General features: G+C 41.4%; 1 protein-coding gene across 1 annotated transcript in view; it reads left to right on the top strand.

The window, feature by feature from the left end:
* The first annotated feature begins 158 nt into the window (after positions 1–158).
* Positions 159–20,297, top strand: part of kdm4b (lysine (K)-specific demethylase 4B) — a 46,348-nt gene continuing 26,209 nt past the window's right edge. Inside the window, exons 1-6 of the mRNA XM_083970973.1 lie at positions 159–290; positions 6,124–6,564; positions 6,910–7,085; positions 8,083–8,197; positions 8,563–8,756; positions 15,948–15,997. Coding sequence (XP_083827099.1) covers positions 6,151–6,564; positions 6,910–7,085; positions 8,083–8,197; positions 8,563–8,756; positions 15,948–15,997 — 949 coding nt within the window. The 5' untranslated portion in view covers positions 159–290; positions 6,124–6,150. The remainder of the gene's footprint in view (positions 291–6,123; positions 6,565–6,909; positions 7,086–8,082; positions 8,198–8,562; positions 8,757–15,947; positions 15,998–20,297) is intronic.

The following is a 20,297-nucleotide window of genomic DNA, read 5'->3' as shown; positions in this document are numbered from 1 at the left end:
AGTTTAGTACGACCGTCGAAGACCATGAGGAGAAGTAAGCGTCTGTTTTGATTGGTTGGTTTCTGTGTCTGTAACCGAATCAACCAATCGTATCGCCGGCTTTCTCGCCAAGTGGAACCATAGTATCCGCGTGGTTCAACCAATCAGAAGGCGTAGATCGTGAGGTGGGCGTGACCGCGACAGCCTCAGTTAGCTAATGCTAGAAGAAAACCGTTCCAGGGAATTTTGTACAAAACGAAACCAAATTGACAGAGAGCAACAGGGAAAAGGGCGAAACTTCACCACAGCAGGTAATATATCATAAACGGGATTCATTGTATTCAGTCGCAAAGTCTGTGCTCTCGTTTAATTGTGATGGTGTGGTGTCTTGTCGTCGCGGTGTTTTGTTTTTTTCTAACTGCAGATATGGAAGTAGCTAGCGAGAAGCTAGCCACCTAGCCTAAGAATACATTACGTTTAAGGACATGGATGTGGCTCTGTCTGAATATAGCTAATGGCTGGGTTTACGTGTATGCACAACCTAGGCAGATTGCATTGAACGTTTCACATTTTTCACATTTTGCTTGTTTTAAAACGCACCGGTTACGGTTTTTTTTTTTTAGTTCGCTGTCATCTTGGATCAAATGCTAACAGTTGGTGTTAGTTGTGCAGAGCTATCGTCGCCGTAGCAGCAGAAGCAGAAGCAGAAGCAGAAGCAGAAGCCTGAAATCAACGAGCGTCGTTTTCACTATCAGCAAGCCTGATATAGATAAAGTAATCAAGATTGCGAGTGCAGTGTATGAGTATCAACATGTCAGCTTGCTGCAGCACTGACAAGTTTCAGGCCCAGGTGGAGTTAAAGGGTCTGTGTAGGCCCCTTTTTGTTGTGGTTTGACAGCTGGGGGGTCATATGGCCTTTAATTCACTGAATAGGTCAGCCCCGGTGAGAGAGAGGGGGTCCCTACGTTTAACTGAGTTATATTTTAAGATCAAGTATACTGGAAGAGACTCTCGAGACAATAAAGACTCAAATTATCTTCTATTAACTGTTGAAGTGAAACCGGTTCTCAGGTGTTGGTTGGGTCTATTTAAAAGACGCGTCTTTCTCTCAGGTGTTGCATAGGGGATTATTTGCAAGTCATTAATGAAACACACGCAACTCAATGATAATGGTGATGATACGCCTTTGTTTACATTGATCTTGCATGGCACCTGACCCCCCCTTTTTTGCCATTTAAACCGCATGCCATGTTTCCTGCTTTACAGGCTATTTGTGTTGGATGCAAATTTCTTGTTTAATGACAGTCACCAGTTGGATTGTCCTGTAGTAACAACTCACTGTACAAATAAGAAAACTCAACTTCACAGCTGGTCATAAAATGTTCCAAGTGGTCGATGTATGTGTGAAGATGCTTGAGTTGGATTGAAAACCTGATTTGGTGATGTGTATTGGGTTACTGCACAAATTCAGATAAAACATCTTCAGTCTTTTAAACAAATGTATTCTTAAGATGCCCAAATATGTTGTTTGATGTGATCAAAGTCACATATTGCATTCAGGAACAGTTGTTGATAAAAAAAAGGTGGATCGTTTGTTTGGGTGACACCTGCGTGATTGACAGTGCCAACCTTATCTAGGTTCATCTGAAAACATAACTTGCCGTTTGTGTGCAACAAACTGTTATTTTCTTGTCACCACCTGGGAATGGAAATTGATATTGCAGTTGTCCACTGAAAGAGTCAGCTCAAGTTATTTTACAACTGATAGCCTAGTAGTAGGCTATGTGGTAAAATGATTGTGACAAGTATTGAAAGGCATTTGGTGCCTCATATGTTGTTTGTAAAGTGACATTGCAGATATTGCACCAGTATGAAGCATTATGATGCAGTCCACTAACAGGACCCATACCACACAACATGCAGATAACTGCAAACACCCTTAATATAACTCAAACTTGATCTCTCACCTCAAAAGCTGATCTCTAGAGCTATGGCTTGCCAAGCATGATCTTTTATGACATTGTGGTGCTCGTACCATGATAGCTGGTTGTAACTAGGGATGTCATGGTTAGCCTACTTGATTTCACAATTAACTGTGGTGTTAAACGCAACGGATAATTAATCATAAAGATTCCTCAATACCGTTAATTTACAAAAAAGATTATGCTGAAACCATACAGGCAGATGATGGCAACTTGCATGGAATGAAAACAAAGTTAACAAACTTTGTTTTCGTAGCGTCTCTTGGCTGAAAAACAACTTTGCAAGTGTCCCAGCTCTCGTCTCTGTGTACTGCGACACAAACATGCCCCATAACCTGTAATCTCTTGTTTATGACAGAAAAGACTACACAAATACACGTCGTAACATCGTATATGATATATAACGTTATGTACCACTCTATTGATTAATTTCTAGCCGGTTTTGTTGTAAACAAATGCACATGGCCAGGAGGAGGGTTAGCAAAACAATAGAAAAGCGACGGGACTTGCATAGTTCCCCCTTAAGTCGACAAGGGATCATCATTTTGTTCGCCAAAGTAAAGGTAAATGTACAGTAACTGGGTTAAATTACGTAAACGTAACATTGAATTGGTAGCAAATGTTTAGCGTGTCATTTGCTATTAATTGTATTGTGGTATGCGAAAAAACCCAACATTTATTTGTGTCATCGTAATTTAAAGGTATAATGTGTAGGAATTACCCCCATCTAGCGGTGCGGTTGCATATCGGAACGTATTCTTGATGTTGCATTCACGTGAAATCGGGCAGACGTCAGACAGACAACAGACGCTGCATGTAACAGGATAAACAAGCGTCTAACAAGTGGTCCGCCAGCACAAGGAAAAACAATTCAGGCGTGACAATATGTTGTCATGGTGATGTCGTATTGTTTACCGTAAACAAGAGCTGCAATGAGTACGTTTTATTTACAGGCACCATGCATGTCTTCATACTCACTTCATACTCATACATCTCATACCTGTGACATAATGTAACAACAATAACGGCGGACTTCCATCAGGCCCCTCAGATACTGCACCTGAGCCATGTCATTGTCCACGCGGCATCGATGGACGTGTTTGTACTCGCACGACTTCTCGTGTTTAGTCCACTTATAATGTTTGGAGTTTGTTTACAGCGGGGAAGCTTTCCACTCTTCTTCTCTGTTTTTGGTGTATTTGTGTGGCAGTGTTACAGCGCCACTACAGGCCTGGCATATGTGCTATTGCGTTTTGAGTTGTTTTCACATCTGAGTATTTGTCGCAAGTCATATCGTCATCGCAATATCGAACAGTGTCATTGCACATTGGACATTTTGCTGATATCATGCAGGAACGGTGCTAGTGCTAAGGTTTGCTGGCAAAGGAATCTTGTATCTATTCTGCACAGAGCATGCCAACAGATGCAAGTGTGAAATACTTTAAAATCTCGTGGTGGATGGATGCCTTGACTTTTGACTTGATAAAACACAATGGACCAACATCAGCAAATAAGACGTCACCAAAATTCAGTGTGAAAACTCAACACTGGACTTAAAATGACCTGGATTGTGTGTCTTCTCTCCACTGTTCCCCGAGCTCTGAGAACTTGACTTCCAAATGAAATGCAAAATGTAGACTACTTTCATCGGAAAATTGTTCTCTTTAGCCCAGGATAGACACTTAGAACGAGTAGGAGCCGCATTTAAGTTTCCTTTATTGCATTGCACTGACTGTGGAGCTCTCCCAAGTTCTTCAATCGGCTTTGCTTGACAATCCTCTCAAGGCTGCGGTCATCCCTGATGCTTGTGCACCTTTCCTCTCACGTTTCCTTTCCAGTCAACTTCCCATAAATGTGTTTTGACACAGCACTCTGTGGCCCGATGGATTTCTGATTTTGACTTTGAACTTCTACATTTTTTTTTGAATGAATCATTGAAATTAAAACCAAAAAGGCTTCAAATGTTTCACCTTTCATATAATGAATATAGGAAGTCTCACTTTTTGAATTAAACTACAGAATAATAATAACTTTTCCACAATAATCAGATTTAATGAGTTGCACCTGTGGATGTGCAAGCTGCAGACAGAACTGTGACAATATAGTGCAATGTTCATCATTCACAATGTAAATCAAGCCTTAGTATCAATATTAGGATTAGCATTGGAAATGTTTTATTAAAGGGAGGGAGTCTTTTAGATGAGGCAGGGAAGCTGTGAGGGAATAAAATATGATTTATTTTATCTTTGTTTTAACAGAGTGCTACTGCAATAGCAAATAATCATAAAACAAATCTGTAGCAGTATCAAGGACAGCAGTAACTGCAGGGTAGAGGCAGGATCACACTACACGATTTCAGGCCGATTTTCACGCGATTTTGTTGTGTTTTTCCAGCGTCGGGCCCGATGCGTCGAGAGCCAGTTAAACAGTGTATGACTGGCTTAGGATGCTCCACGACACCCCGACGGAAAATCAAGCATGTTAGAACTTTTTTAGTTTCTCCCCTAGTCTGACATCTCCTACGTCGTGAAACTTGATGTTAACCAGTAGGATGACAGAGCGCTCTGATGTATTGTTTACACACAGTGAACATCAGTGAAGGGTTTTGAGGTGAAGACATTCGTCAATGTAGGTACCTCATGTTCTGTCTGAAGAACAGACCGTCCATACTGTCCTCTTCATCAGACCCCTGAAGACCACTCGCATCACACACAGCGCTACAGTAGCCAGATTGACAGTCTGTTGTGACGCCTCCCCGATGGCCTGTCGAACTCACGCAGGGTCGTGATCGGTCATCATTGTTGATTGGTCAGGGTGATACTTGTAGTGTTGCCAGTCTCCCGACCACGACACGGCAAGAGTTTATGCCACTGTGATTGTTTAATCTGACATGGTGACCATCGTGAAAGACAAAAAAATCGCCTGAACCCAGCCTAACATGTGTATTTATTTTAACTCTATTCATGTTTATTTGGGGATTTCTTTCTGGTTTAGTAGTTTCCTACGTCATGTCATCAGAGGGTCACATCATGATTTTCCCAAACTGTGAGCAATTCCATATTATTATGGATGCATCGATTTTGAAATTCTGGGGCAATACTGATGTTTAAAATAACAATTTGGCTGATTGGCGATGCTGGTGCTGATGTTTTTTCTCTATTATTTATTCCTCTTTTGCGTGAAGGAAACCAAGAAATCTTCATTACTCCTGTCCCACACAACCAATATTTTTGCTCACTCGACTTTAACAAATTGAACGTGCAAGGGCCCTCCTGCATCTGGGCAGAGTCACGTCCCCCCGAAAAAGAGAAAAAAAAACAAGCTTAATTGTCAGCTCAATATGCTACAGATTAAAAACAGATAACAGATAAACATTAGCCACTGTCATCAGTATTTTTCCGATGGCCAAAGTCAGTCAATGAGGTGAATATCGGCCGATGCTTATGTTCAGCCGATGCATCCCATTCCCTACATATTATCCATCTTGCAGCTGTTCCCAGTTTGAGTTTACAAAAATGACAGGGCTCCGGACTGCTCTTAAAGCAGAAGTAAGCGGAATGTTTGTGTTAATATAAGTCTTAAATAGTTATATCTTCCGACAGCAATCGCTTATATAGAGTGTTTGGTCCGAAACACGGGTCTGTCAGTCACTCTGCTCTGCTGTAAGCCGAGGAGAAAACTTTCCTTGTATCCTGCAACCTTTATCCGATGAGGAGAGTGTGCAGCCAAGGGATGCGCGTGAATGGGGTGACGTAGGGACGAGGGCGGGGGCTGCTAACTCCATCTGCTGACAAGAAGTTAGCCAAAACGACCGGATCGCTTACTTCTGCTTTGCACCTAAAATTTTTTGATTGCACATGTGCCACCAGTAAATTTGCTATTCTTCTTTTAACACTGGTGAAACATGGAAGAGGCCATTCAAAGAATCTGGTATCTGTCATTACAGGTGGCAGGCCAATGGATCATGAATGAAAAGGAAATGAGAATATTTGCTCTGCAAGCCAATTTACGGATTGCGCCCCTAAATTTTCTGCTTGTGCTCCTAAAATTTTAAGTGCTCCTGGTAAAAAAAAAAAAAAAAGTTAGTCTTTGCAGCCCAATGTTTGCTAAAAATAAGCTGAATTATTCTGAATGTCCTAATAGCTTGTGCTCTCCTCTCCAGGTTCACCTGCAACTCTTCAACGACCGAATGGCTACCGACATGCCCATGGACACGGTGCCGACTCCTCAGCCTGCCCCGACCTCACCCTCAGACCCTGCCCCGGCCTCACCTCCTGCTCTCAGCTCCACTTCAACCCAAGAACAGATTCCCTCCCAGGAGCCAGCAATAGCTGAAACCCCCGACACAGCGCTGACCTCAGAACATGATGCTGCTCCAGATAGCATCCCAGCTCAGCCTGCAGCCCCAGACTTGGCCCCAGGTATCGTTACAGATCCTGAGCTCCCCCCGGCCCCTGTACTGCAACCAGTGCCACCAGTCAGCGCCAAGAACCCCAGCTGCAAGATTATGACCTTTAGGCCCACCGTGGAGGAGTTTAAAGACTTCGCCAAATACATCGTGTATATGGAGAGTCAAGGGGCTCACCGTGCTGGCTTGGCAAAGGTGAGAACAAATATACCTTAAAAAAAAATCAAAAGTCCTTAATAGTTCTGTTATAAGATCATTTTGATTAAAGTGAAATGAATAATAAATTAGATAAGTTATCAATATCTGATTATCCAAAAACTGATTGTGCAAATTCAGTTACTGGTTAAAAGAAAGTAAAAGTATTTGAATGTCAAGGTGGATTATAGGGTTGTACATGCCCCAGATAAAGAACAATAAAACTTGTATGGGGTGTTATGGATATTCTTGTACAGTGTTAAACATTTACTTAGATGTGGCATGAAGTCACTGTAAACCTCTCTATATGAATGTACCTAACTGACTGTATGCTCCCTTCAACAGGTGATTCCCCCGGAGGGCTGGAAGCCTCGGAAATCCTACGACACTATCGAGGACATGGTGATTCCAGCTCCCATCATGCAGGTGGTGACAGGTCAGTCGGGTCTGTTCACCCAGTACAACATCCAGAAGAAGTCAATGACTGTGGGAGAATACCGCAAGCTTGCCAACAGCAAGAAGTAAGTTGGTGCCAAGTCCAGGTGCTTAATTGGGGTCATTCTTTCATGCTTGGAGACTTGGTTAGCAGCAACTTATGATGAGAAGCTTCTTTTTCTTTTTTTTTTTACAACACATTTAAATCGACAACAAACAAACATCTGTTGTGGTGTGTGTTTTGTAATGTGTTTTAAGAGTGTCTTTAATGCCTAGGTGTGGATTTTAATTGTGTTTTAATGCCTCATGGAGCTGTTTTAAAACACACATTTCTGTCTATTTGAAACAAAGTATTTATTCTATTCTATTCTATTTTCATCAGACAAAGAAAAAGGGAATAATACATAAAAGAATAAGAGATAAATAGAAATGCATTAAATTATGAATTAGTTTGCACAAATACAAACAGGAAAATTATTATGTGCACGTATACAGTACATATACACATACACACAGATACGCATATAATACATAATACATTATATATGAAGCTTGATGATGAGAAGCTTCTATTTTGCTTTTGCCTTCTGAGCAGTAGTAAAATTTAATACATTACCACCAGTGCTGCTGATTTTTCTTCCCTGAACCGTTAAATAATAAAAGCATGTTAATTGATTTTTCAGTAGTAATTTCCACCACTTGCCCAAGTACCTCAGCAAATGTTTTAAGCTACATCTGTTGGGATGTCATTTGTGTGTATGATTTGCATGAAACTCCTCCAGCAAGAAATAAAAACGTTTGTTTTGTGCCTTAGTTGTAACTGAGTTATGTCGCCGTTTGTGGAAGCTACAGTGGTGCATGTATGAACATCAAGGCTGTGTTTGAGACTTCCTGCAACGTCCTAGGTTGACTATTGCAGCCTGAAATTATGAGAATCGGAGATTGCTTAGGCCTTAATTACGCTTTTTCATCTAAAATGGGTAAAAAGTTAGTGATTGAAAACTGATAAATGTTGAACGTGAGGATTTAGCTGAAAGGCCATCTCTTCTTGCAGCTGACAATCTGGTTCTGTTCTGTTCTTAGGTACTGCACACCTCGCCACAAAGACTTTGATGACTTGGAGAGAAAGTACTGGAAAAACCTGACATTTGTGTCACCCATTTATGGTGCAGATGTCAGTGGCTCCATCTATGATGAGGTGAGGGTTGAGTGTGTGTGTGTGTGGGCTCATTTTCTAACCCTGCCGTTTTCTTGCTTGATACTTGGATCAGCGTTATTAATCACATGATTTGTGGAAATAAAAGATGTTCTCTACCGTTTGCATTATATAGGATGCATATTTCAGACTTTTTTTTTGACAATTGTTACTTGTAATTCTAGGTCATTAATGTAAACTGCTTCAAATAGTGTGTGTTAGAGTATCATAGAGATTTCTCCATCCATATGCTGTAACTGTTATACCTTGCCCTGTAAATGAAAACATTTAATTTTTTGACTAGAGCACCATCTGGTGGTAGAGTCATCGTACATGGTAATCATGAGACTGCATGTTATTCTGTGCAGGGTGTTGACGAGTGGAACATCGGCCATCTCAACACGCTGCTGGACATGGTGGAGCAGGAGTGTGGCATCGTTATTGAGGGTGTCAATACTCCATATCTATATTTTGGCATGTGGAAGACAACGTTTGCCTGGCACACAGAGGACATGGACCTCTACAGCATCAACTACCTGCACTTTGGACAGTCCAAGTCCTGGTGAGTCACTTTTTTTGTTTGTTTTGTCTAGATCAGGGGTTCTCAACTAGTCTCACTCTGGGACCCACATTTTCCCATGGTCATTAAGTCGCGACCCACTTTTATAGAATTCAAACCAAGATTTTTTTTTAAGCCTTTAAAAACTCATTTTGCTCTTTATTGAGCAAAGTGCATTTCAGAGCACATGAATGAAACTGAGGAGGAGGAGGAGGAACTATGGAAGTCCGGTCGGTTTTCCACTGTTTTGCTAACCCTCCTCCCGGCCATGTGCATTTTTTTTAATAAAGCCAACAACAAATCAATCCATGGAGTGGTGGATAACGTTATATATCATATACAAAGTTTTGTGTAGTCATATCTGCCATAAACAAGAGATTACGGGTGCGTTTGTGTTGCGGTGCCGCAGAGACGAGAGCTGAGGTTGGAGGCACTGATCTTGAAAAGTTGGTTTTCAGCCAAGAGACGCTATGAGGAAGGAAGAGAGCCTCCATTCTCCCTCGTAACAAGTCACAAGCAATTTATTTAACTATCACAATTATTCCGAAGTTGTAAATTAAGGTAAAAATGTAGCATAGTTAAGCTAAAATCTTGCATAGTTCCTTTAAGTTCACTTTTAATTGGTTTTACAGTCTGTGCTTGCCACACAGTAGTTGTGTGTCAGTATAGCTGGCAGTCACACACCAGCGTCGGAGGCTATAGTTGACACGGCAGTAGCGATCAGTTTGTGATTTTCACAAAAATGGTTGGACTGGATTACAGCGATACTGCCAGAACCTGTGAAACAAGCAGCACGTGACACGTTGGCCGGCCCTGTTGCACTGTGGGTAGTAGAACAGCCTGATGACACTGCCTGCCCGGCTGCTGTGAAGTGTCTGGTTTTACAGCACCACCTAAAGTTCATGTGGAGCCTAACAGGAACATAATCTGCTTGTGGAGATGAGGTAGCACAGCCATGATGAACCAAACAGGGAGAAATCTGTCTCTGAGTGAGGATACTTTATTTATTCAACTGTGGAGGCAGATAGAGTTATTTTTAAGGAATACCATCTCATTACCTCTGGGCCCAATCAGTCTTGAGCATCACTACGATCACTGTGATTTATTGATGAACGCAAACAATCGGTACAGGGTTGAGTGTATACTCAGTTATGCTTCTTGCTTCTTGATTTGTTGTGGTACTGATAATGAACAGGCAGACTTGCTATTTGTTACGTACAAGCAGAAACCTGTCTGGGGGTCATCAGTGCCTTTGTCTCAGTGAACTAGTTTGAAGTTGTAGCAGACCAGGGCTTGAAGGTGAAAGGTTGTGGTTGGGTATTAAACACCTCAGCTATGCCACTTGCGTAATTCACAGACTCATGTTTTCATAATGTGTGTCTGGAGCTTGTGTTCTTGTTTTTTTCTCATCTCTCCTGACTACAGTGCCGTTTGTTTGAGCGCACTGCTTTGCGCTCGCAGCACTGTGGCTTCTCATTGGCTATCTCACCACCAGCGAGTCCTTTGTTTGGTGGATAAAACTTTGAGATATCTGATTGTGGTTGGCGTCTGTTTGTTTTTACAATAGTGTTTTTGACCTTAAGGTATTTGGACACACTTCATGAATAATGCCAGAATTCGGTTTTGTTTTTCTACCTTTTCCTTCTATGATTTTTTGTCAGTTTGGTTAAGAATAGTTTGCGAATGTTTTCTCTTTTGTTCTCTCAAACATCTGCAGCGAATCTCCGAAGAATGTTGAGCAAAAGGAAAAAACAGCAAACTGTGCAAACCTTGCTATGAGTCGTACTGGTGTGAAAGTCAGACTTTTATCATCATCTCGCTCTTGCAAATCCACAGAAAGTTTGCTGAAACCATATGGTACATTACAGTATAGGAGGCTACAGGGGCTTGAGTGTTGTTGAGCTTGCTGACTTTCTATTTTGTGCATTATTATTATATTTCCTTTTGTTTTCTTGTCAGTCAACCTTGGTGGCCCTTGGTTCCCGAAAAAAAAATGGATTCGTATGTGCGCATCTGTGTTTGTGTATTTTCCCCCCCCATTCTTTCATTCAATATTTTTTTGATCTTCGGCGCTGCAGGTGGTGAGCGGAGTCAACCTAGCCTTAGAAATACAGTGTTACAGTGTGTGTGTGTGTGTGTGTGTGCGCGCATGCTTGGCTTCTCTGTTTACTCTCTCCTGTCTTCATTTTTGTCACAGTATGCTTCCCTTCCACCTTTCCCCTTCTCCTGTCTTCCTCCTGGAGTGGTGTAATCGCTGTGTGTGTATGTTGCGTGTTTTTGCTCTCTGAGATGTGATCTCATTAAAATCATCTGCCTGTCTCATTTTTCACACCTCTCGCTGAGAGTGGCTATGTATCTGTTACAACCCACTGTCAAGGTGCGTGCGTGTGTGCATATATATATATATATATATATATATATATTGGAAGGGAAGCATATATATGACATTCATCAAGCTGTGATTTTTCAGTCTGGTGTTCGACGGGAGCTGAGCTCATAAAGAACAGCAGAGGTTTATGCCTGCATTTTTCTTCAGCCTGGATGGCAACAGTTGGTTTAAAATCTTTAATCTGATACAAATACTGAGCTGATGCGGCGCTTGATGTTGTGTGTTACAGTTCACGGACATTTAAATAGGGGCTTCTGGTTGCATCATTTTAATCAATGATGTACAGAACAAATGCATAAGGGCAACATCAGTGAGGTTGTGGAAGCAGGAGTAGTGAGCATGTTTAAACACACTAGGGGCCTTGATGCCTGTCAGTGTATGGTCTCACACAGAAAATAATAGGTGCAGGGGTTGATCTGCACAGCAGGCTACCACTGTTTGTTGCCCTTTGAAGATACACCAGGATTTGTTTTTTTGTGTTTTTTTTTTACAAGACCACTCATTAATACTGCAAGAGAAAAACAAAGAAAACCTTTCAAATATGCCAATCATAATACACAGCGATACATTTGAGAAATTTGAGTGTGTCACACAGCCTGTGTGGCCTTTTTAAAGTATATCTGCCTTTGTATTATACGCTTTATTGAATCCTTGAGTTGACACTGACAGATACATATCTGATATTTATAAACAAAAGTACCATCATAGACATACTACAGTGTAACCTCTATACATCTCTGAACTGTAAAAAAAGAAGAAGACTTTACTAGTTAAGTATCAAGAAGGAACCTTATTTTTCTCCCCCTGTCCCTGCCGCCAGTCGAACAATATACACTCTGAAGTAATTTTACTAAAAATTAGCCTAACTAGTTTTTAATCCTGGGTTATAGATCACTGATTTGTTTTAGAAATGGGTCAGAGAATTGAACCTTTCAGAGTAGGTTGAGTTATTTCCTCCTGGCCAGTGTTCAATATGACATGTTACTCCTAAATCTCTTTAGGCCTGTTGTAGTGCCCTTAAACTCACTAATGAGATGATACACCTATATATTCTTACTTTTTTGCTTCCTTTCTTGCTTTCTTCCTCTTTATACTTCTGTTCGATTTGCCTTCACTGTCATCCCTGTCAGTTAGACTAATTAACTCACAGATAGACGGAGGCACACCATTCATTTCCCTATTTAAGCACATGCCCCCTCCCTGTCTCTCTCTCTCTCTCTCTCTCTCTCTCTCTCTCACACACAGCCACTCACTCACTCTCTCACTGAGCCTTCCCACCTTCATTCTTCTGAAATTGAATCATTTTCACTTTTACACTTGTCGGGCACTTATAGGCTGTTAAACACACCATGCCATTAACACACACACGCACACACGCACACACTCACGCACATACACACTTTCAGCCTCTCCTCATTTTCCCTCTGTCACAGTCCTTCCCATCGTTCTCTTTCTCTTTATTTTTACTGCTGAAACCCTCTCGATCACCCCTCTACCTCAACACACACCAGTAGCTGCTGTCAGATAAAAGATTAGCCTCGGAGCATGCGGAGGGAAGGTAGGGAAAGGCTGACGAAAGAGAATTGAAAGGGATATTTTGAAGCTGTAACTTCTAGGAAACGGATGCGTTTCTTCTGAATCCATTAGTCCTCAGACTCGTCTATAGTCTTTGACAGACTTTTTTTTCCTTCTTTTTTTAATGGCAAAGGTTCTTTTTTTTTTTTAAAGGCGAGAAAATTAAGCTCTGCTTCCACCTTTGCATTATGGGGCATGAACTCTGGAGTGTAGATTAATTGGAGATTTTTATTAGTTTTTGGAGTGGGGGGTTGCAAAAAATGTGAATATGCTGTAAATTATGAGCTAATTTCTAACTTCTGGTCATATTTTCTTTTGTTCAGCATTGAGTTGCTTGTAACAGAAGTGGCCCAGTTTCAGCCAGAAAACACTGAATAAGAAGAAAACAGGCCTAATACTCTTTAAACTGTCTGTAAAGGTGAAAATGGAAAAACACACAACACACTGTGTCGCCCTTCATGCTGTCAAGACGTCTTAATTCCACCTGCTAGGAGCGCTGTCCCGCAATAGATAAATCATGGTCTTCCTTAGAGAGGTGGAAAAGTTCAAGCCTTCATTTTGGCGTGTGTTGTTTTATTTGTGTGTTTTTCTCTCTCTGCTGCCGGGTTGACAGACGTGTTGCTGCCATGGCAACTGTGGCATTAGGAGGGAGGGAACAGGAGGAGACACGCTGATCGGCTGATTTGTTTAGTTTGATGCTGGGATGGAGGGGATCATCTGAGGGATGTTCTCTAGCGCAGGCTTCTCTGAAATTCGTGCACATTTACATAAACTCTGAAATGATGCTCCTGAGGACAAAAACACCTCTAAAGGAATATTTAAATACTTTTAAAAATGTACCGATGAGCTGCGTAATTGAGAGGGATGACAAGATCAGTATCAAGTTCATTTCAGATCTAAAAGCAAAGCACAAACCCTCTTACCACCAGTGTGAGGCTCTGGTCAAACATAACTTCAGACCTATATCATCACAATGACGAGTGCAGGCTGAGTTCAGTCTATTTGAGTTGTAAGATGTATTTTGAGCAGCACAGCCATGAAAATGGGCGATACTATGCAATGAAGTGCTCACACACATAGGGCACACACCCAAAAACACTTTGTGACAAGTGTTAGATACACAAACCAGAAATGAGGAACAGAGCAAAGACATACAAGTGGCATCGAGTCAGAGTACTGAACTGGGTCATATCGGGACTTATAAGATAGAGCGGAGTGTGAGGTTGGTAATTTAAAAACCAAGAGTGAGAAGATCAGGTTAAAGTAAGAATATGCTCTCTCTGTGTTTGTCATTACTTGTAATAAAGTCTGCTCAGACATAGAAAAAGATTATGTTCTTAAAACACAAAAACACAGACAGTAATAATAACCTGAACTGAGATAATAACCCTGCTCCCTAATGGCATTAAGAACTTTGGTCAAGAGCCACTGATGCTGGGCAGTTGTATAAATCCAGGCTGTAAAAATAAAATATTGAAGGATGAGGCACCTTTCTGAAGTTCAGATCTTTAGTCGACAGGTGGCAGTGTGGCTCCGTGTCTTGGCTTCCATGGTTGAAAACGACTCATGCATTTGCTTTGTGTTTCTCTCTCTCTCCGTCTCCCTCTCCCTCCCTTTTTCTGCCCTCTTTTTTTCTCTCACTCCTTCGGTGTCGTTGCATTACGCCATCGCTCCATCTTTGTTCTTTCGTTCTGTTGCTTGCCCCTCTGTTTCTCCCTTTGTTTCCAACATGCTCTTGGCTGTTGCGGAGTGAGAGAGGATAGTAGTTCATTGCCTGAAGTCTCTGGAGGTTTCAGCAGCCCAGAGGAAATAATTTAACTTAAAAAGTATTGTTATAACTGTAATGAGCAGATTAGATTTGAGCTTTGCAGGCTCCCTCCCACTCTGTTTTGCAAATCAACTCGCTATCTAAATGTAGCATAATATTTAGTGTAATGAGAGACTTTACACTGCCTACCTTATGTATTAACATTACAAACACCTCCAAACACTTTACCTTTTGTTATTTGTTGTACATTTCTCTTACACAGAGCTGAGGCCACAGGACTGCCGTATTTGTACAATAATAAAATAGAGGAGAAAAATAATTAATCATTACAAATGAAACAAAGCAGTAATAGGAAAAAAAGATAAGTAAGAGTGGACCAGAACAATGTAGCCAATCAAAGCAATATGATATAATAAACTCAACCACAGCCTCGAACCTCCATTTTGTTCCCTCCAGACCCTTCAAACATCGACAAGAATAGTGATTTGCATGATGAGTGCATGTGTAAGAGAGAAGGGGGAGGGAGGGGCGGTGAGGTGTGCAGCAGCATGGGTAATTTCATTTCTTAAAACGGTAAGTGCTGAGGGAAATAACCCTGCACTCCCAAAACAGTCATTTCCCCTGGTCCTGCCCTTTATCGGTCATTTTCCACCAGCCTGTCTGTTTCCCCTTCTTCTTCCCTTCAAATTATTAGCTCGTTTCTATTTAGGTTTTATCTAGTATCTACGTGAGGATGTTGTTCAGGGAGCTTTTGTAGTTTTTTAAAAATTATTATTATGGTATGCTTGGAGGTATGTCCTCTTGTTAATCATGCTAATTTTATTGCAGGAGTTTTTTGTTCTTTTTCATGGTGGCAACTAGATGGAAGGTGTTGCTAGCTACAGCATATACATATCATGAACATACATGTCCTCTTATCTATACACAGTCATTGTTTAAAGTAATTTTGACGCATAAAATGCAAATATTTTATTCAAGGTGAAATATTCTTTACTCTAATGGTTACATCTTTGCCTCAATCCCCACACCTCGTGGGAAGACTTGTTACCATTGCTTTGTATGGTTTCTGTTTTATTCAGCACCTTTAGACGTTGTAATAGGAAACGGTTGTTTCATGATATTTTAAAAGCAAACAAAGCTGCCCAGACACAATCTCATGGGCCTGCAATTTCCATTTTTACAACTTGCAGCACGATCAATGATCAAAAAGGTCTTCAAGTTGTGGATGAGACAATAAAAGTTGGAAATTCAGTAGAGGAGCAGAAAGAACCCAAGGGGCTTCTGGGTCAGAAACTCTAAAATGATAATATCTGAGAGAAGATTGTGAACATGTATCAGTATCAAATTGTCTATGGAAATGTACAAGAGAAACAATCGCAACATACTTGACGTGTCTGTCTTGGTAGCGGCTAAAAGCATTCACTAAACTATCTGATGCCCTCTTTATCTCCTCTGTCTGCAGGTATGCCATCCCACCTGAGCACGGGAAGAGGTTGGAGAGGCTGGCACAAGGTGAGGAACTGAAGACATTTTCAGTTTAAACAATTTTCTTTTGCTTTGTTTATTTTACCCCTGTGTGCCCTGTAGAGCTGAACGATTTGGGACATCAATCAATGTGTTTTTTTTGTTGTTGTTTTTTTTTAACCAATATTGCAATTACGATTTAATATGCCATTATTTTTTAAGTTCCTTATCACTTGTGTTATTCAACAGACACAAGCAATAACTTCTATATTATGACCAACACAATATTTGATTGATTAAACGTAGATTGGCCTTTTCTGCAGGAAGTGTTCAAATAAGCCGGACGTAAACACTGATATAAAACTCAGTAACCAGTCACATAAGCTACAGCTACATGTTCTCCCCTGTGTGATCATCTAGGAAGTAGACAATCTGAGGACAGAGAGTTTTGAGGTTGAAGTTTATATCAGTGAAATGCACCGTGCAAGCTGGATCTTTATTTCCTGCTGAGAAGTCTGGTTGAAGAGGGCTGACAAGATCGGTAGCATGCTTTCTGGACACAAGTCAGGCCATGGTCGTCACCTGGGTGAGGATGACCGCTGATTAATCACTTCCCACTGGGGCGATGGGGCATACTCGAAGCGGGATGTGATGCCAAGAGAAAGCCCCAAAAGAAAAGCGCCTACACAGCTGGAAATAAGAGAATAAGTCAGTAAGAGACAAGATGTATGATAAGTGGACAGACAACTACGCGATTACGCTACAATTGAAACACCATTTTTAGAACCTAGCATTATTAGAAAGTGTCTACACTGCTGGAAAAAACAACAACAACAGGAGCAGTAAAAAAATAAAAACAGCGCAATGATCGAAAATGTTGCACACTGGTCACGTTGCCTCAGAGGCCGGCAGGTCCTTTACGGGTCCTACTCTGCAGTGAAGACACACACAGTGGAAGGACGTTTTCTGTCCCCCATCAGGAGCTCCTGCAGTGGAAACACATCTTATGTGTCCAGGTTGCTCCTCGAGCTGCATTAGAAAGCTACACATTCTCCACACAGGACATGTACTGAAAACACGCAGCCAGAGCTCGCTCGCTAGTTGTCCCTCACACAGGTGAACAAAGTTAAGCAGCAGTTCTCAGCTACAGCCTGTTTCATTCCCCCGTAAGCACAGTGTGCACAGCATTGTGAAGAATCCTTTACCACTCACGGTAAACAACCCCACCACCCTTTCTCCTCTTGTCAGCGGTCCTCCCAGTAAACACCGTGGCACATGCTGCGGTTAAATGTGCATGTAGTCAGGAGATGACAAACTTTCATATCCCGCTTTCTCACCACATATAAAAACATAGATTTCTTTGTCACCTGGCTGTGCCAAGATGGAGCTCAAGAAGGAAGAGCAGCTTGAAGCAGTTAGTGTGTGCACTCGCTCAGAGTAAAAAAGATCAGGAGGGCCGTGGATGTTGAATTTCGGGGGTGAAAGGCTGGCTGAGCCGAAGCCGGCGGCGTCAACTGTTTGTCCTGCAGAAAGAGGAGGAAACCTACGAAGCCAATACAACGTCGTCCAATCAAAATGGCGATCCGGACTGCGCGTTGATCGATTGTTTATGGTGCAGAGGAGCACTGGCTGCTGCTGCTGCTGCTGCTCACTGTGTTGTCTGCATACGTGTAATAACAACCCAGGAGCATTGCAGATTTTGCGAAAGTGAAATACACTTGAACCAGATTTATTTATTTGGTGTGTCAGACTCCATCCATAATACACTCAACCAATTTAATAACATGCTTTTGTGAACATTATAAGCCAGAGGTGGTTGTGATACGATGCTTCTTTTTTACTGCTCTTCTGACCGACTCGCATAACTGCGACTGAAGTGAGGCTCTTTAGCCAATCTGCCTTTAGTGTTTTGTCAACCATCTGCCCTTCTCTCTGGTGCAAGATGTCTGCTTGCATCTCTCTCCCCTTCCTTTCTTCCAGCCATGTTCTCCTCCTCCTATTCTCTGTGTTGATCAATGAAGATTACATTGTGTATTGCATGTAGTTCAGAATGCAGGGGTAGATGAGGCAAAGTTGTGCAATTAAAACTTCATTAAATAGACACACTGTTTGTCCTTGTTGATGTGAAGAGCTTGAGCGCAAATCAATCACCAACACATAGGCCCTGACACTTGCTACCTGCAATATACTGGAGTGGCTGGGATATGTAATGCACACAGTATGTGACATGTGACAGACAAGGACAATTACAGTGCAATCTTCTTTGCATGACATGCTTTCTTTTCCCAATGCCATGTTTATCCTTTCATGTTAATCTTCCCCAGCTGGTTGGGAGAAGTCACATACAGTAGACTAATCTTCCAGTTAAACTTTTTAAATATTTCATACTCTGCACCTGCTTAGTACCTACAGTGCATTTTAGTTCATTAGAAAGAATAATTGCTCATTAAAAAAAGATGTAAGATTACTATTATTTTTTGTGTAATATCCATCATGTTTTCCTAAAAAATAATGGTTGTCAATTAGATTGTTGAGTGGTTATGTTAAATAGATTTGATAATGGATATGTAAGCATTCAAATTGGACAGGTAAATGCAATCCTGGAATCATAGATGTGATAAAATGTCATCAAACCGTGTTATCATTCTTCATGTTGGCATTCAGCTTTCAGTCACCGTCGGACTGCATCCATCCTCTCCTAGCTAAGCAGCTGGCAGTGGGAGGAAAGCGGTGCCAACGTTATTTAACTAGCACCCACTGACCTATCAAAGCCATCGTCTGCACAGGCAGCCAACTGTTTACGAGGTCCTAAAAAGACAGTGATGAGTGTAGTAGGAATTCCTAATGGGACTGGGACAATGGTCTTGTTACTTGAAAACTCCTCTCCAAATATTTGACACGACGACAGCCGTTTCTCTTATCACTCCTCATTTCCACATTATTTCAGACTTTTTGGATTTTGGAGGCGAGGAGGAGGAGGAGGACGAGGGGGTACTAGGTTGTAGGCAGGAACTTAATTTTAAAACTCAAAAGGACAGAATGAAGCCTTTAAGTTAATATTACCCCACGGAGAGCTCAGAGAGCCAGCTGCATTTTAATGGGGATTAATACCCGGGCTGTGTCGGCACATTATTCACCTTTATCAGCTCCAACAAGCAGGCAGGCGATGAGAGAATAGAGACCCTCTCTCCCTCTCTTGCTTTGTAGGGTAGAACAGAGGCTGAAACAATGCAGTGAAATGAAGGATGAAATGGGTGCCGATTATACTGTCAGTCACATTAAAGTTTAACTGGGTGGAGGCTTGGATGGACCCCCCTTTAAGGCACTGGTGGGTACAGACAGTAAAGAGTGCGAAAGTGAGTGATGGAAAAGAAACTCTTTGATTATGCAGAGGCCATCGGAGTTTGCTCTGTCTCCAAGAGCACAAGTGAGACTTTGTTTTAGACAGACATGTCGGGTCTTCAAAGCTCCAACTCTGTGTGTTTTTAAGGAAGTGGAGTTGTTTTGTAACACAAAAGTTTCAGTTTCAGCAGCTGTGTTGGTGGAGTTTTGTCGAACAACAAAGAGGTTAATCACACATCGGCACAATACACAGTTTTAGTGGGCAGGATTTATTTTTAATGACCTTGGAAGCAGAGCCACCAACAATTAAATAGCAGCAGTTCTAGATTATGTTGTTTTAATTCATTGTAATATTTTAATTACACAGCAAACAAATGGAAACACTGGTTAAGACATTGGCGGCCCTTCAGTTTTAGTGCTGCCTCTTCTTGCACAATTTCAGTACATGTTTTTTTTCCCTGACTGCAAAGCTGATGTTCTTCAGGCAAAGGTTTTCTTTTTGGCTGCACTGAATGGGATAAGACTGCTCCCAGTTTCAGTTTTGTGCTGTAGTCTTTCTTTGTGCCATAATGCGATCCATCAGATTTCCCCCAGAAATCCAAGCTAGAGGCACACAAACAACGAATTTACATACACTACGGTAATGTGATTATTCTGCACTCTAGGCAGTAAATTAATTCACCCCCATGTCAACAGAAAACCAGATTTCCTTTTCCAGGTTGCAGGATTAACAAAAATCACTAAACACTGTTACATTCCTCCTGCAGACTACAGTTTAATTGGCAGTATTTATCCGGTATTTCTCAGATACTTAACCTGCCAATTAAGCCTGTTTCCAAAACTACCAAAGATACTTAAAGCAGCACCACATCATTGAAAAGCTCCATTTACTAATCACACACATACTGATAATACACCGTGTGAATGCTGTGTATTAGGTCCAGAATTTAGGCTTTTGATAGGTAGTGCATAGCTTTTGACTGTGTAATGATTAATTAGGCTGTCT

This window comes from Trachurus trachurus, assembly GCF_905171665.1.
Source record: "Trachurus trachurus genome assembly, chromosome: 4".
In the NCBI taxonomy this organism is placed as follows: domain Eukaryota; kingdom Metazoa; phylum Chordata; class Actinopteri; order Carangiformes; family Carangidae; genus Trachurus; species Trachurus trachurus.
Note: the sequence above shows the minus strand (reverse complement) of the source record. Positions and strands in the feature narration are given on the sequence as shown.